This window comes from Dendrobates tinctorius, unplaced genomic scaffold, assembly GCF_039654945.1.
Source record: "Dendrobates tinctorius isolate UK_male_01 unplaced genomic scaffold, ASM3965494v1 ptg000059l, whole genome shotgun sequence".
NCBI lineage: Eukaryota > Metazoa > Chordata > Amphibia > Anura > Dendrobatidae > Dendrobates > Dendrobates tinctorius.
The window spans coordinates 20,245,753-20,264,305 of NW_027361727.1; the positions used below are offsets into that span (position 1 = coordinate 20,245,753).

At 44.6% G+C, this 18,553-nt stretch overlaps 1 protein-coding gene across 3 annotated transcripts; it reads left to right on the forward strand.

Moving 5' to 3' along the window:
* The first annotated feature begins 1,309 nt into the window (after window positions 1-1,309).
* LOC141092405 (RNA-binding protein 14-like) lies at window positions 1,310-14,589 on the forward strand. Of its 3 annotated transcripts, XM_073578533.1 has the most exons (4): window positions 1,320-1,836; window positions 7,637-8,594; window positions 10,633-10,696; window positions 13,009-13,145. In XM_073578533.1, exons 1-3 carry the CDS (start codon window positions 1,494-1,496, stop codon window positions 10,694-10,696), a joined length of 1,365 nt encoding a protein of 454 aa, XP_073434634.1. In that variant the 5' UTR covers window positions 1,320-1,493; the 3' UTR covers window positions 13,009-13,145. The 3 variants fall into 3 exon arrangements, with proteins under 3 accessions (XP_073434635.1, XP_073434633.1, XP_073434634.1); XM_073578532.1 differs by lacking the exon at window positions 10,633-10,696 and having other exon boundaries at window positions 1,319-1,836; window positions 13,009-14,589; XM_073578534.1 differs by lacking the exons at window positions 7,637-8,594; window positions 10,633-10,696 and having other exon boundaries at window positions 1,310-1,836; window positions 13,009-13,203.
* Window positions 14,590-18,553: the final 3,964 nt, after the last annotated feature.

Below are 18,553 nucleotides of genomic sequence, written 5' to 3' on the forward strand. Positions count from 1 at the left end.
ACACGTCCACTCCACCCCTCCCCTCATTATACATGTCCACTCCACCCCTCCCCTCGTTAAACACGTCCACTCCACCCCTCCCCTCAATATACACGTCCACTCCACCCCTCCCCTCGTTATACACGTCCACTCCACCCCTCCCCTCGTTATACACGTCCACTCCACCCCTCCCCTCGTTATACACGTCCACTCCACCCCTCCCCTCGTTATACACGTCCACTCCACCCCTCCCCTCCCCTCGTTATACACGTCCACTCCACCCACTCCCCTCGTTATACACGTCCACTCCACCCCTCCCCTCGTTAAACACGTCCACTCCACCCCTCCCCTCTTTAAACACGTCCACTCCACCCCTCCCCTCATTATACACGTCCACTCCACCCCTCCCCTCTTTATACACGTCCACTCCACCCCTCCCCTCGTTAAACACGTCCACTCCACCCCTCCCCTCATTATACACGTCCACTCCACCCCTCCCCTCTTTAAACACGTCCACTCCACCCCTCCCCTCGTTAAACACATCCACTCCACCCCTCCCCTCATTATACACGTCCACTCCACCCCTCCCCTCGTTAAACACGTCCACTCCACCCCTCCCCTCATTATACACGTCCACTCCACCCCTCCCCTCGTTAAATACGTCCACTCCACCCCTCCCCTCATTATACACGTCCACTCCACCCCTCCCCTCGTTAAATACGTCCACTCCACCCCTCCCCTCGTTATACATGTCCACTCCACCCCTCCCCTCGTTAAACACGTCCACTCCACCCCTCCCCTCATTATACACGTCCACTCCACCCCTCCCCTCGTTAAACACGTCCACTCCACCCCTCATTATACACGTCCACTCCACCCCTCCCCTCATTATACATGTCCACTCCACCCCTCCCCTCGTTAAACACGTCCACTCCACCCCTCCCCTCGTTATACACGTCCACTCCACCCCTCCCCTCGTTATACACGTCCACTCCACCCCTCCCCTCGTTATACACGTCCACTCCACCCCTCCCCTCGTTATACACGTCCACTCCACCCCTCCCCTCCCCTCGTTATACACGTCCACTCCACCCACTCCCCTCGTTATACACGTCCACTCCACCCCTCCCCTCGTTAAACACGTCCACTCCACCCCTCCCCTCTTTAAACACGTCCACTCCACCCCTCCCCTCATTATACACGTCCACTCCACCCCTCCCCTCTTTAAACACGTCCACTCCACCCCTCCCCTCATTATACACGTCCACTCCACCCCTCCCCTCTTTAAACACGTCCACTCCACCCCTCCCCTCGTTAAACACATCCACTCCACCCCTCCCCTCATTATACACGGAGACAAACATGGGAGGCTTCTCTTCCTGTCTTTGCTGTCAGAGCACGGCCCCGGAACTGACATCACACCAGGAAGGAAGCAGCCCACACATTCGCTCTGCACTGAGCATATCTGCCCGCCGCCGCCATCTTTCTCTCTTTCCCTCACGGTAGCTGCGAAAATGAGGGACACCATTAAGATTTTCGTCGGTAATGTGGACGACCGGACCACGCAGGAGGAGCTGACCGAGCTCTTCCAGAAGTACGGCATGGTGGTGAGCTGCGCCGTCATGAAGCAATACGCCTTCATTCACATGCGGGCGTCGGACAGCGCCACGAAGGCGATCGAAGAGCTGAACGGCCGCGAGGTCCACGGCAAGAAACTGGTGGTCGAGCTGTCGAAGCCCCGACCCCAGAACACCTGGAAGATATTCGTAGGCAATGTCGGCAGCAACTGCGATGCCTCCGAACTCCGAGCTTTGTTCGAAACGTATGGGAATGTGGTAGAGTGCGATGTGGTGAAAGGTAATGATGGCGGCCGGAGGAGGAAGGAAGGCTGTGTGTGAGGAAAGGAAAATGGCCGCCCGCGCGCTGGGTGACACAAGATGGCGGCCGCTTGTCTGACTGGATCCGTTCGTCGTGTTTATAGTCGCCTTCTCCCCGCGTTTCTGTGTTGCTGCGTCTATTTATCCCCTTCTAGTGTGGCCCGTGCCCAGAAGGAGATGGCTGAGGGACCCACAAGCCGCCGTGTTGGATCACCGTGTGCTTCGATTGACAGATCAGTCTATCGTTTAGTCGTCAAGACGCGCGTAACGTCCTCCTGTGAGAAACTGATGTTTCCACATTGTGTAATGCGTCTGAATCAAACGATCGCCATTAATACAGTTTCTGGAGATGCGTGTAACGTCATCCTGTGCAGGAGGGTGTGTTTCGACGTCATGTGATGCGTCCTTATCGCCATTAATCCAGTTAGCGCTTTGTGTGGGGACATCGCGGGCTGTTGGCGCAGTCACCTCTGCGATGTGGGAAGCTGCGCCGTTAATTTCCCCATTCACGTCGATCAGCGCAGTTTCTGTGTAAGGCCGGGGTCACACTTCCGAGTGAAATGCGAGAAACTCGCGCCTCAATACCCGGCACCTGCCGGGAGCGTCGCTGAGGCCTGGTGACGCTGCGAGGGACATCGGAAGGTGAGAATATGCCGATGGGTGTTTTTTTTTTATTTTTTTTATACAGGGATATGGTACCCAGAGCCCGGCGGACAGTCTCCTCTCCTCCGGACCGTGGGTACCATCCGCAAATGTTCTGCTTACTTTTCGCATGGTGGGCACAGTCACATGCAGAAAGTAAGCAGAACAATGCATTCCTATGGGGACGGAATCGCTGCAATAACGCAAAATTAATGAGCATGCTGCGGATGTTTCCGCGATGTGATTCCGCCGTGGGAAAATCTGCAGCATTAGCACAGCATTGCGGATTCCCATGGGAATGCATGGGGTGCTTTTATTTTCGCGGCAAAATCGCGCGTTTAAAAACGCTACGTGTGAACGCAGCCTTACTCCTGCTCTCTGTGAGGTGCAATGGATCCGGAGGTTCCCCTCAAAAATGTTCCCGACTAGTGCGGGGCGAGTAGTAGCCTGATGGTGTAGGTTTAGCATTGCCCGAAGGCCGGCTATACACATCAGCAGTAAGGCAATGTTTATATGAAGTTCTATTTTTGTTGTAATAACTCCTTTTCTTTCAGGGAAGGTTCATACTAGACATTATTTCAGCATTTTTTTTTTTTTTTAATGCAAAATTTCACCTGTGTATTTCAGTACCCAACCATGTCCGAGATTCAGAAATCTCATGCGCACACATTGGTTTTGTTGCATCAGCGGGTGCTGAAAATCTGCGACAAAAATGCAGGTATCAAGTTTTGCTTTTTTTTTTTTTTTTTTTGCACTAAGCTTCATCTGGATGCACAATAGACAAAGCTAGTATACAAAAAAGACAAGGAAAAAAAAAAAGCAAACCTGTGGTTTTTTTTTTTTGGTTTTTTTTCTCAGCAGCTTCTTTCCTGTCGAGGTTTTGCTGGAGAAAAAACGCTGACAAACTACTAGTATGAACTTACCCTTAGAGAAGTTTGCTATTCTTGAGGTTTTTTTTTATTTTATTGGACAGATTTCGTCATCCATGTAAAGAGAATCTGTCACCCCCCGGGACGTATGACCTATTATGGGCATACATGTTACACTAGTCCTACCTGTATGCCTGATATTAATGGTCTTGTGGAGAAATGTTATATTCAGTCTTTATGCTAATGATTTCTTCCAGTCTCTGGGGCATGTCATGCCTGGAAGATATCCCTGCCTCCTTTCCTCATTGTAATATTACCTCCCTCCCATGCACATCAGTTAGGCTGGGTTCACACGTAGCGGAAATTACCGCAAAAATTCCGGAATTCCATTCCGCGGGAAAATCGCATTTTAAATTCCCGCGCAAAAACTAGCATTTTGCAAGCGTAGTTAGCTTGCAGAATGCTAGCGGTTTCCAAGCGATCTGTAGCATCGCTTGGAGAACTGATTGACAGGTTGGTCACACTCGTCAAACATAGTATTTGACGAGTGTGAGCAACTTTTTACTATTGAGGCTGCCTATGCGGCTTCAATAGTAAAAGATAGAATGTAAAAAAAAAATGTTCTCACCTTCCGATGTCCCGCACAGCCTTCCCGCCTCTCTCCACGCTCCCGGTCCCAGTAATCCTTTGCGACAATTACCGCGATGACGTCTGTTCTCGCGGGATCGCGACGTCTCACGGTCATTCGCGATGACCGCGAGAACGGACGTCATCGCTTGCAAAGGCTTACTGGGACCGGGAGCGTGGAGAGAGGCGGGAAGGCTGCATGGGACGTCGGAAGGTGAGAATAACAATATTTTTTATTTTAAATTCTATTTTTTTACAGGGATATGGTACCCAAAGCCCGGAGGACAGTCTCCTCTCCTCCGGACCGTGGGTACCATCCGCAAATGTTCTGCTTACTTTTCGCATGGTGTGCACAGCCACATGCAGAAAGTAAGCAGAACAATGCATTCCTATGGGTGCGGGATCGCCGCGATTCCACGAAATTAATGAGCATGCTGCGTTGTTTACTGCGAAGCGATTCCACCGCGGTAAAAACCGCAGCATTGCACAGCATTGCGGAATCCCATAGGAATGCATGGGATGCTTGTTTTTTGCGTTTTCGCTGCAAAATCGCGCGGTTAAAACCGCCGCAGAAACGCAAAAAAAATGCCACGTGTGAACTCAGCCTTATGGTCCTGCACTTCCTCAGAAATCCATACCTCATCCTCCTTTCTATGAGCGCTGTATTCAGGAATCTTCTGCGCAGGCGAGTTTGTGACCTCACGTGCGCATGCTGATAAGATGCTCTCCCACTTCCTCTACATAGTCATCACTAGGAACCATGTGTACATAGCAATGACTATGCAGGGAGCAAGTGAGGAGAGCATCCTATCGGCACGCACACTGGAGGTCATTGGAGCGGAGGTAAGGCTAGACTAACATTTCTATTACCTGTATGCCCATATTAATAGCTGAAAAGTGCCCCAGGGTGTAACAGATTCCCTTTAATGCAAGTATATTGGAAATTATTTTTAGACTATGGCACTAAATAGGGACTTAAAATGAAATTTACTCTGACTTTAAACCGTCCCCATAATAATAATCATAATAAACCCTCACATGAACAGTAGGATTTTGGAACAGAAAATCTCCAGAAACTTGAGAGAAAATGGACTTAGGCTGTTTTTTTTGTGTGTGTGTGGACGCTTCAAAAATGCTTGGAAAACTTTCCTATTTTTGTCTGTGGTAAATCATTTTTCTGTTAATGATCCCCCCCCACCCCCTCATTATTGAAAAACGCCCGGTGGGGTAAAAAAAGTGACATGCCACTTAGGCAGATTAATCTTGAAATCTGTTTAAAAAAAGCCTACTGGAAAAAAAAGCAAAGTTTTGTCCACCTTAAAAGAAAAAAAACCCTCCATTTGAACACGGCTTAATAGGATGAGTAAAGAATAGAGCTGATCGCATTGATTTGCATGGGCCTGCTGCGGCGCCGGGTCAGTAGTCCATGGCTGTTGGGTGGGAACCCTGAGAACCTCTTTCCTGCTGCCGTTCACGGCTCCTCCTTTGATCAGCCAGCCTGGCACGACGTCTTGTGTGTTTGTATTGCTGTAGTTATGACTTTGCGCCATGCCGACTATCCAGAAGTGTAGCTGGGGATGCTGGCAGGTAGGAGCTGGGTCGCAGGGCTCCAGTTCAGTTGCCAAAGACTGCTCACATTGCCACAGAACCAGGGTCCAGCGAATCCAATCGCTCATCTCTAGTAAATGCCTTTTACGATACCTGCATTTTGCATTACATATTCTGTACATGTATTTGTATTGTTTGGAGTTTCATCTCTATTAAGAGCGCCACTGTCTCCGCAGCCCCTTGTTCATTATTGCATCTTGTGTGGAGAGATGTGGGTAGCCTGTCAGGGAGGTTAGTTTTCTAGTTAACCATTCAGTGCCCAAATATTTTTTTATTAGAAGGCACGCATGCAACATCTTGGGACCTCTACAATTGCCTCGATAATTGCCTTCCCTTTGTGCGATTGGCTGCGTCTCAGATGTTTGGCCTCATGGCGCAAGGTAGTGGCACATTTTATTGGTTTTCTCATCTCAGATATTCACGGCATGGCTGCAGGATATGATATAAATGACTTATAGGCGCAGGTCACAGAAGCGTGAGCAGCAGCCACGTTATCTTGAGCCATTTGGAATGGATAGTTGGCCGCACGTGCGCATCTTTCTATACACTCCTGTGGGAATTTTGAGAATTGCATCGTGATGCGAGATGGCTGAAGTTCCCATTTCCTGTGGATACACTGTAAATGTCGGAGAAGGGATAACCCTTATGAAGATAACCTGCCTAACAACTTTTACTGACAGCTCCAAAACGGTTTATTCGACAGTGTAGCACTTTAAACTGAAAGACAATTATGAGAAATCACAATTAGTAGGCTTATGTAAATGAGGCTGGAAGTGCAGTGGGGTGTGATGACGCACTTCTACTTCTCGTCTCCGTATTCCTCACTTAGTGCCGCCCTCTGGATGACAGGTTGTTGGATCTATTACATCATGTCTATGTGCAGGAAATGTTCAGTTTGATCTTCTCATTGTGTCTGTGAAGTATCTGCCACACCAATGTCCTTTCCGTCAACCAGAGGAGGATGGCACCAGGCGATGAATACTGAGGAGACGGGAGGCTCTGGAAATTCATGGACACGCCCCAGTGCTCTTTCAGCCTCATTAACATGTACCATAAAAAGGGGTCTCCCTGCCGGAAGAACAGTTTGGGGTCATAAAGTTATCGATTGGCTTCTATTTGTTAGTCATGTAAATTGTTGATGACAGATTTGTTTTAAGAATAATATTTTTTGTTACTCCGCTCGTTCACTTCCAAAATGAAAGTAAGGACGCATTCAACAAACCGGAAGAGATATGAGGCAAAAGGATTAATGTGAAGGTGGCCACTATAGCTGGTAGACCTATCTGCAGTGACCATAGCTCTCATGACAGTCACTCACATAGTTCTCAGATACCAGGATGCTTGTCAGCCATTCTGAGGCCTTTAGTCACATGAGTATGAAAACAATGTCCAGAAAGTGCCATGTAAGCTGACCCAAAAAAACGCAGTTTGTAGCATTTTTTTTTTTTATATTTCCTTATTGGCATATAGCCAATATCTGCCTATTAAATAACGAACGTCTGTTTAATGTCTGGGAACGTGTTTAGTGCGATCTGCCTGTCCAAACTCTGGTTATTGCGTACTGTAAACGCGGCCTTGGTCTCTGCAAATGTGCATTGCTGGCTCTGTTGGATGCCTCCATTCTGATGGAAAGTATAGCTCTGTATATGGCGCTGATATTTCCACCAACACAGCTTATACTGCAATAGACCCTATTTTAGGTCAGAGCGGTCTGTGAGTTTCCACCAGTGTCTGATGTGACAGATCTGGTTATGCAGATATAAGAGCAACTAGATTTAGCGCTGTTTATCATACAATTACTCTTAACATTAAGTAGATATTATACAATCCGACTCCTTGGTTAATTTGGGGCTTGGAGATTTTTCATTATGGGTCGTTTCTCCAGTATTGTGAATTTTATTTCATTCTCTGATTGGCATTTCATCTATGGCCTATGACATATATTTGAAAATATTACGGTGTAGGTATGTAATAACTTCTGAAAGATGTATAACATATTTTTTTTTCTCCTCTCCTTGTATGCTACTTCATCAGACTTTGCGTTTGTTCACATGGAAAAAGAAAGCGATGCTAGGGAAGCTATCGCGAATCTGATTGGCAGAGATTTCAATGGCAAACGGATTAATGTGGAGATGTCCAGTAAGACTAATAGGTCTATCGGCGCTAACGATAGCTCTTATAGCGGTCGCTCACGTAGGTCTCATGAATTCCGAGATGCACCACAGAGCCGCGCTGAGGCTTATAACCGCAGGAGAGCAACAGAAGCGACTTATGCATCCTATGCCCTGAAATCGCCATATGAGCATTATGTTGGAGATTCTGAGCGATATGATGCTTACGACAGCAGATTGCGTCCACCTTCCCCGATGTACTACTCGCGAGACAGGAGTCCAATGCGGAGGTCACCCACGAGAGCATACTATGAGGGAGCCCTGACCTCCACTGCACTTGCACAGAAGTATCGTACTCCAGCAACAGACTATGCTGCCTATTCATCCGCCTATGGGGTCCAGACAACTCCGTCATTGTCGGCCGCCTATAGTAGTCAGACTTCGGCGTTGTCTTCTGCCTATGCTGCTCGTGCTGCTACTGCTGTGAATCAGACGGGATATGAGAGTCAAACCGCCGCTGCATATGGTGCAGACGCCGCTGCATATCATGCCCAGGCAGCTGCAGCTTATCGACAACAAGCTCTTGCCACAGGATACGCTGCACAAATTCCTGCAATGGCGTCGTCGTCCTACACCACCCAGACTGCAGCCAACCCTTACGGATCCGTTTCCACCACTACTCCCTATGCGCCAGCTACTGCATATCGCCAGCAGCAAGGTACCACCTATGACCCCTCCCAAATCTCCGGCCTTGGGACACAGGCTGCTTATTCATCCCTTCAGGCTACCAATGATGCGCTCATGTATGAGCGCACCTGTCTTTCACCGCCACGAAGCACTACCTCCGATAGCTTCAAGAAAACGGCAGATGCTTATAAAGGGTAAGTAAAATCAAGCAAGCTAGTCTGGGTTGACATTACCATTACATAAGATCCAAAGAGGTGAAAAAGGAATGTCCTTTTTGCCCTTAGCAAGGAATGGGCATTTTGTTTTCTTTCATAAGGCTCTGGACAAGCTGCCTACTGGATATTTGTATTCTGCAGTATATTGTGTAAAAGTGAGGAAAGTTATAATTTCCTTAGTGTATTGTTACTCTACAGAAAGTAGTATAAGGCTGGGGTCACATTGCGTTTTAGGCAGTCCGTTAACGCTGCCATAGACCCCCATTATGTGGCGCATCGCGACGTATGCCGTAAAGTGGTATGCGTTCGCGATGTGCCGCCAAGCACTGACGGAGCCTCAGACGCGGCCTGTAGCGTCTGAGGCTCCGTCAGCGCTAGCGGTATAGCATATCGCATTATGCTATAGCGTTAACGCAGCGCGTCAACACTGCGTTGAACGGGCTGTGTTAACGCTATGTGAACCTGGCCTAAATCAGTTAGGTCTGTAAGGTTAGCTCTTTCAGGAGGAAAGCAGTTTTTGCACCTCTCGGTGAATTGTTGAATTTTGGGACCTTTTTTTGGCTAGAAAGTTTTAAGGTCTATTGTTATAGGGTTGTCCGTTACTAGGACAACCCCTTGTCATACCACACGCTTGTCTTCAATAAAATAATAAAGAAGCTTATACTCACTTCCCGTGCTGGAGCTGTTACCATGGCTTCAGCACTCTCCCCAAGGTTCTTGTGCGGATGTTGTCACGCGGTGACCCTGGTGCCCAGTCAGCACTGGCGTCGCTGTCCCAGCCTTCAAACAATTTGGACATGAAGACATCCGAACTGCAGGTGATCTGACTTCCACTTGTTCAATTCGACAGAAGACTCGGAACAGTGACGCCGGCAACTCATTGGGTGCCAGGGTTCATGTCTCAACAAGTGCACTGGAGCCCTGGGGAGTGCAAGTGCCAACACCGTGGGAACGGCGCCGGCATGGGAGGTGAGAATAAGCTTTTTTTTTTTTTTGTGAGCCCAAGTGTGGGTTATGACAAGGAGTTGTCCTAGTAATGTATCACCTATTTAATTAGAGGAGGGATAGTAATTGTGGCATATAATGTCACTGACGTGGGCCAAAGTAGTCTGAAAAGTTGTTCCACTGTATGTCCATCCTGTGCTGTTCAGTCACAGCTAGGAAGTTGCTACCTAACAGCTAATCGGTAAGGAAACAAAGAGCTGTGGCTCAAAGCCAGAAGTGGTTTGTCCCACTGCGCTTATTAGATCATGGAAAATCAAGAAGAAAGGTGCAGTAAACAGGGAAACCCAATAGAACCTATACAGTTTTAGGTCTCATTAAAAAGCATAGGTGAAAGTATAAAAAAACACACATAAAAAATGGTGGGTGAGTAAAGAAAAAAAACAGCATGTATACATGTAATTGTCTCAAAACAATTTGTAACATACAATGGGTGGGCTAAGGATTTGCTGGTAAATGCATATAATGTCCATGCAAAGAACATTGATAAAAAAAAAATGTTCTTGAATAAATACAGCGGAACCAAGATTAGTATTAGTAGTGGTCACTGTGTACCATAAAATCACCCTGATAACCAGCGAATTCAACCAATGTTGTAAGAAGTGCATCGGCAGTGCAGTGGTTCACACGTGTGCGACTTGCGTTTCACAGATGCTTATTCAGAGGCTTACTAACCACTTTTCATGTGTCTGTACTTTTGGCATTTTTTTTTATTGCTTGTTATTTCATGTATGCTTTTTAATGAGACCTAAATAAGATGAATGTTTTATTGTTTCCCTGCTTAATACACTTTTTTTTTTGGGGGGGGGGGGGTTCTAGCATCTAAGCAGTGCAGCGTTATAAGGCTGCATGAGTTTTCAGATTTTAACTACTGAGCTTCAGCTGCAGTCTATTGGATAACTTTGCATTGTTCACAACTAGGTGCAGATATCACCTGATGATCACTATGTAAAACCCCCGCTACTGTCTTGTAGTAGTACTGTTTAACTGCATAATAAAACTTTCTCGTTAATAGCTTTGGAGGACAGAGGGGCTCGATGTTTCTGATACAGTGCTCCAAATCCCCTTCACATTTATAGGTAAATAACTGATTTATCCAACTTACTAATACTATTTAACCAGTAAAGGGTCATTCACAAAAATACTTTGATCTCTGAGATGGGAATATCTGCCTCTATGGGAGACACTGAGAACAGCCAGTCTGTGCTATGCTCTTTCTAGAATTCTTCACTTTTATGGGAGTTTTAGAAATGGCATAGCCGGTGCCTGCCATGTTTCCGGATTCACCACCTCCTGTGAACAGCACATAGTGATTAGATATTCCTGTTTTAGGAAGTTGGAATACCCTTATAACTTTATACAAAGATTTTATTTTTGCATTATTCCTTAAGTTCTGACTTGGGGGTGGATGGGGGATGGTGGTGGGGTGATATTTACCGTATCTTACGTTTTGTGAAGAGATGAAATATTTAATACACACTGTGAAAAATGAGAGGTTCTGGCTTACTGCATGCTTTAATTTTTGAGTTTATAATACAGGGACCTACACACAAAAGTTATGGGTGAGGTGCATGGAAATAAATTGCTTACTGAACTTTTCAGTTGCTTTTCATGTTCAGCGAGGGATGCGAGAGCCTGGCTTTACACGTCACTGTGACAACATCAAGCTGGTGAAGGCACCATTAATTTATTAACAGTATGCAGTAAGCTCCCCCTAGTGCAAGCTGCAGGCCGACAGAATTATATTACGGATGTTGTCTTTGTATTTGCTGGGAGTTTGGAGCTCTGTAGTAGAAAAAATAAACTCTTCCACCTTACAAAAAAAAAAATATAGGAACTAAAGGCCCCGTCACACATAGCAATCTCGCTAGCGAGATCGCTGTTGAGTCACAAGGTTTGTGACATAACAGCGATCTCACCAGCGAGATCGCTGTGTGTGTCAGCGACCGGCCCCCCTGCCAGTATCGTTGATCGCTGCAAGAAACCTCTGTAAATTTTCGTCTCTGATCTCCCGCTGGCCAGCACGCATCGCTGCGTGTGACAGGCGGGAGACCAGCGATCAGCTGGTAACTAATGTACACATCGGCTATCTAAGGGACGCACGTCCCTTGGATACTGATGTGTACGTTAGTTACCAGCTCCCTGCATCAGCTCGCTGGTAACTAACGAGCACAGCGATGCCGCGCGCTCGGCGTCGCTGTGCTGATCGCTGGTGAAGCTGTCTGTGTGACAGCTCACCAGCAATCACACAGCGACTTACCAGCGATCCTGACACGCTGATATCGTTGTCGGGATCGCTGGTAAGTCGCTATGTGTGACTCCAACTTAACCGCACCTAATTTTGAACCCATTTTATTTCGACACTAGGCAAGTAGAGGCCGATGTTTACATAAAAAAAATAACCAATAACATTGGTTTGTCAACTGCTGTGTCCGACTAGAAGCTAAACACTCCTCTGGTACTGGAGGACTCTTGATGATAATTAGCAGCAGTGTAAGCACATACGGTTTACACTCGAAAACACCAGTCTCCAGAGACTATCAAGTAGCACAGATGAACCATCAGAGCACGCTAACCTACATGAGTTGATAATTTTCCATAGTTATCTAATCTATTCTAGAGCTTTTGTTAAAGTAGTTTTTGAAACGTCAGAATATAATGCTTGGCATTTGCTTACAACTTGCAGGACATATTGCTTTTGTTCTTCATCTTTTGTCAGAAGGTCGTTAAAGTCGGTTACTTCCTACCTCTCTTAATTTTTGTTTCCTAACTTTTGGATTTACAACCCTAGCGTGCTCTGATGGTTCATCTGTGCTACTGAGCAATTTATTAGCCATTAACAACTTTTCATTGTCTGTAATGGTGGGATCAAAAAACGATAATCCCACCAACTCTGCATTCAAATACCACAAATGGTTCGAAAATTTGGTCAGGGCTATTTCTGCAGTGTTGTCACATTCTTTATAGTCTAACAGACTATGCAAAATACCTAAATCTTAAAATACCTCAATTTGGATTTTTTCAAACTTTGAGCGACGAGCGGCACGGGTTAACGTCGTTTGATCGAGCTCAAATTTTGGCTATCTCAATATCTGGAAAGGGGAATCGTTTTGTGGGGTACAGACGAACAAGATTCTGACATTTCCCCCCCCCCCCATATGAGATCCGGTCACCCTAGTGTGCACATACCCTAATAGAATCATGTCACCACTTCTGCACTTTTCACCCAATCCTGGTTTTGTCTTACAAACACTTATGTAAAATACTGAACGTTTGAATGTGGCCTCTACTCATTTTCTTGTTATCTAGTTGCTACTTGTGTGGTTTGCGCTGCATTTTTTTGTAGTAGTATTTATATTTAAAAAAAACTCCTTTTGTGTTTCGACCGCAGGATCGCCCCTGACCGCCGTTATTCTGAACTATCTGATTATCGCCGTTTAGCACAGAAGCCACAGGATTCCTCCCGTCAATCGCCGCCCAAGGCTCAAATGGATTTTCGCCACACCGCCGAAACACAATCTGACTATACTCAATATGCGGCTTATAATGATTATCTAAGAGCAGCACAAGCACCCAACTTTACATGACACATGTAACTGCATCTCTGGGGGCATGTCTGACAAGTGTTTTTAGAATATAGGGTGACTGGTAAAACGGATGTCCTTAAAGTGTACGGCGTATTGTAACAGAAAAGTCACTATTGGCATTCGTTCAGGTTTCAAGTGATCTAATTGGTTGGGATAGGCACTGACACGTTGTATTACAGCCTTTTCACTCTTCTTGCTTTGTGTACATATCTTCTGCAAACCAAAATCCTTTTGTTTCATAATAAACTCGGTATTGATGTGGCATTAAGGCTTTCTTGATCTTTTATCTTTTACAAGAGGGAGACACATTATCTCACTTTATTTTCACATGTCAGATATAGGGGGCTTGGATGTTTTTGTTACTTCACAATTATATATTCTAAGCTTGTGTCTGATAATTGACATGGTGTAAAGGAGGGAAAGGTTTGCAATGAAACTGGTAAAAATTGCATACAAATGTGCACTGCTCCCCAGTAATATGAAATGTTTTGATTAAAAGAAAATAGTGTTTAAGCCACATGTTTGATTTCTTTTTTTTAACTTTCCTCTTTGTGACGCGAGACAAAGCCAATTTCTACAGCTCTGGTAAAAATTAAGAGACCACCACATCAAAACCTTGTCACGGGCTGCACATTCTCCAGACCTGAACCCCATTGAAAGCCTCTGGAATGTATTCAAGAGGATGATGGATAGTCACAAGCCATCACACAAATGGCTTACATTTTTGCGCCAGAAGCAGTGTGACAGACTGGTGGAAAGCAGCCAAGAAACATGAAAGCTGAGATTAACAATCATGGTTATTCCACAAAAATATTGATTTCTGAACTCTTCCTGGGTTAAAACATTAGTATTGTTGTTTCTAAATGATTATGAACTTGTTTTCTTTGCGTTATTTGAGGTCTGAAAGCACTTTTTTTTTTTTTTTTTTTTATATAATTTTGACCATTTTTCTTTGTCAGAAATAATGCAAAATGTATTGCTTGGAAATTGGGAGACATGTTGTCAGAAGTTTATAGACTAAAAGAACAATTTACATTTTACTCAAAAATATACCTATAAAGAGAGAAATCAGACAAACTGAACATTTGAAAGCGGTTTCTTAATTTTTGCCAGAGCTGTATGTAACCAAGAAGTTGTTGAAACCTTGAGACCAAACGGCTGCCTGCTACAATAGGAGCCAAATTTTTATTATCTGCGTTGGGTACAAACTTAGCATTTTTTTTTATGTTAATGCTTTGTATTGCGATCCATACATAGTTTTAGTGCAAACTGTATTTTCCATGCAATACTTGCTGGTCATTTTTCGATGTATATTTTATTTTGAAGCTCTCCTGTTGTATTTTTCCCAAACAAATGCAATTAAACTTTCCATGATTTGATTTTAATTTTTCTAGAATTATTAACTTTCAATCTTTCCTCTTCAGATCACAGCCACTTTGCCTAAAGGTTAAGCTAGCCTGGTAATATATAAACCACTAATGAAGTCGTCTAGAATATACATACTTTATGGTCACTGAACCCCTTCACTTGATTATCTTTGGTGTTTTGCATGTTCTGTAAAGTACACTCTCCTTGTCAGCCTCTCTACTTTTTATACTGCTCATGATCTGCTACCTACTGGGATGATAGCTTATTTGGAAGTCTAAAAAAAACTAAGACTATAATATAAACAGCCATGGAAGCTGAACCAAGATCTTCATTATATCTGTGTGACAGGAGCTGTGTAATCATCATCAGTAAGGGTGAGTGCACACAGTGTGGATTCACCTGCGGGTTTGCAGGTAAAGTGAACTGCGGTTTGACACCTGGACAATGGAACAGGTGTCAAACCGCTGCGGAATCCACAGAAAGAATTGACATGCTGCGGATTTAAAACAGCAGCAAATCCGCGCAGAAAAATCCGCACCGTGGGCACTTCGGTTTTGAAATCCCATTGGCTAACAGTACTGTACATTGCTTGCGGATCCGCAGCGTGAGCACATACCATAACACTGACAGGAATTTGTGCCCCTTCTCCGCCCACTAAGAAAAAAGGTGTGTGGAACAGTGTGCAGTTTATAACGGAAACATCTGGCGAGATGGTGAATAGTGATGAGCGAACATGCTTGGATAAGGTGTTGATCAGAGTGCCTTCGAGATGATCAAATAATACGTTCGTGTTTGTTCAACAGGCAGCCCCAGCATGGGTTGTGGCTATCTGCCGTGAGACATGCAGCCGCAACGTGTTATTAGGGCACACTGAAGTCACTCTGATGGCACCCGAGCGTGCTAGGATAACACATCAGACAGCATGTTTGCTCATCACTAATGGTGAATCCGGGGAAGAACATAGGCATTATATATAGGGAGTCACTACAAAATCACATGACACAAGTGAACAGAAGGGAGTTCAGATGGAAAACAACATCAAAATCATGTAGTGTTAGCTGATATGTATGGTGCCTGTGTAATAAAAAGAAAGTGATATTGTATGCATGTGAACAGAAGTATAAATTCACATACATTAAAATACAGAGAATTGTTGAATAGTTTTATTACCATTTTTGGTTTGAGATCAATGTTTATTAATAAAATTATAAGAAAACCACCTTCAATAATACCATAACAAAACTATTGGTGCATATGGCATATAAAACCAAGTACTGATCTGAAGGTCTTTGTACCTGGAAACATTAAGGCTATGTGCCCACGTAGCGTTTTTTAAATGCTCAGGAAATGGGTTCTCCGTCCCAGAAAACGCGTGTTTTTGATACATTTTTTTCTGCGCGTCTTTTGGACTATTGGAAATAGCCAAAAACGCGGACCTAAGCGGAAATTAATGAACATGCTGTGTTTTTTTTTTTACCGCTAAGCGTTTACTTAGCGGTAAAAAACGCATTCATTGGCACAAAAAGGCCAAAATGCATTTAAATGAATGGGATGCTTCTTTTAAGCGGTTTTTTTATGCGGTTTGACCCCAAAAAACTCATCAAAAACGCTACGTGGGCACACAGCCTAAGGCTGATTTCACATTAGCATTTTTTTGCACAGCGCATGGTGCGCGTCCATGCGTACCTATGTTTAACATGGCGTGCGCATGGTCTTGCGTTTGCACGCGTTTGTATGCGTCTTTGGGCGCATGCGTTTTTTCAAGGTGTGCACCTAGGCGCGCCAGACGCAACCTGTTGCATTTTTGGGTCCGCCGAAAGGCTTAAAAAACTCATGTGCACGGAATGCAACAAAATAACGTAGGCGTGCGCGTGGACATGCGTTTGCATTTTCGTGCGCATGCGTTTTTGGAGTAAAAATGTGTAGACACTGGTTTTAACCCCTAGAGAACGAATACGCATAGCATGTCAGACCCAAGGACAGTTATGGAAACTAATATAATGTTACTATAATGGGGGCCAATTGGTTTCAATTATGGTGTCCAACATTTGGTGGATACCCTAATGGAAACTAACAAACCCATTATAGATAAAGGGATACATATGATTTTTACATCTGTCATGTGACAAATACAGCTTACAACAAAACTGATAGTGGTTCTGGTTCCGTATTCCTGTACTGATGGTGGTTCTGGTGCCATATTCCTGTATTGATGGTGGATGTGAGGCCGTAGTCATGTATTGATGGTGGTTCTTGTGTCGTATTCCTGTTCTGGTGATGCATTAATGCTGTGATGGTTGTTCTGGTAATGTACTCATGTAGTGATGATGGTTCTGTATACATAATAATTTTAATTAATGCTATAGCGCTGACATATTCCGCAGCACTTTACATTTCAGATGGGACTTGTACAGACGATAGACATTACAGCATAACAATAATCACATAGATTATAACAGATACCAAGAGGAATGAGGGCCCTGCTCGCAAGCTTACAGTCTATGAGGAAAAAGGGAGACACGAAAGGTGGGTGGTAACAATTGCCCTGATTGTACGGACCAGCCACAATGTTAAGTGTGTAACAATACAGACGCAGAGGGCTAATGGATGCATAAAGCATGTGGGAACATGATGCGGGGAATCTGGTTATGGTAAAACTTTTGGCTGTGCCACACAGAGATAGTTAGGTTAATGTGTTGAGGCGGTAGGCCAGTCTGAATAAATGCGTTTTTAGAGTGCGCTTAAAATTGTAGGGATTTGGGACTAATCGTATTGACCTGGGAAGTGCATTCCAAAGAATTGGCGCAGCACGTGTATAGTCTTGGAGACGGGAGTGGGAGGGTCTGATAATTGAGGATGCTAACATCATCAGAACCATCATCAGTACATAAACATAACACCAGAGCCCTCAATCGTACATAAATACAGCACCAGAACTATAATCAGTAAATAAATAGGTCACTAGAACCACTATCATGAATATAGCACCTGAACCAACATCAGTACATGAAAACATCACTAAACCCTCAATCAGTACATATGAATAATCACGAGAATTGTCTTCTGTAGATAAATACAACACCAAAACATGTATTTGTCACGAGAACCACCAATAGTACATGAATACCTCACCAGTTCCATCATCGGTACATTAGTGCATGACCAGAACCTCAATCAGTATATGAATACAATACATCACGAGAACCACTGTCCATATATAAAACACCAGTACCATCATAAGTACATGTATACTTCTCCAGATTGAGTTGTTTTTTAGTCTCCATCTTGTCCTTTCACAACCACAGCTCTTCTCTGCAAACTTCACTCTTCTGCAGCACATCCTAACACAGTGTCCCTAAAAAAAACTAAGAGTGTCATCATAATGTCCTCTGCAAAAAAAAATTTGTCCATACTATGCCATAAATAAGCCTCCAATGGAATAAGGTCTCCACAATGTCTGCCTTAATGATCTATAACCACCCTAATGTCTGCCATTATCAGATATAACTGCCACACCATGCGTCTTTATGAACTATGGCCTATACCTTGATTGTCCCCTCTCCACTGGTTTCCCTTACACTCCAGATCTCCACATTATCTCAACACCTTGCTAACATGTCTCCATACTGTGCCTCCATTTCATGCTGCTCCATATCTATTCTGTGCTTGCTTTTAACACTTTGCCCTCATACTGCCCCACCACATTGTCCACTCCAAATATTGCACAGTATCCCCCTACATCGTAGGATGGTCACCACAGCAGCCCCCAATATACACTGATGTCTACCACAGCCCCCCAATATACAGTTTGTTGTCCACCACAGACCCCCTAATGCAATATGATCACCACAGCCCCCTGTACAGGATAATGTCCAACAGTCCCCATACATTATGGTCGCCACAGCTCCCTTTACAGTATGATGTCCCCTACAATCTCTTATACATTAATAAGTCCCCCACACATTGTATATACACTGCTCA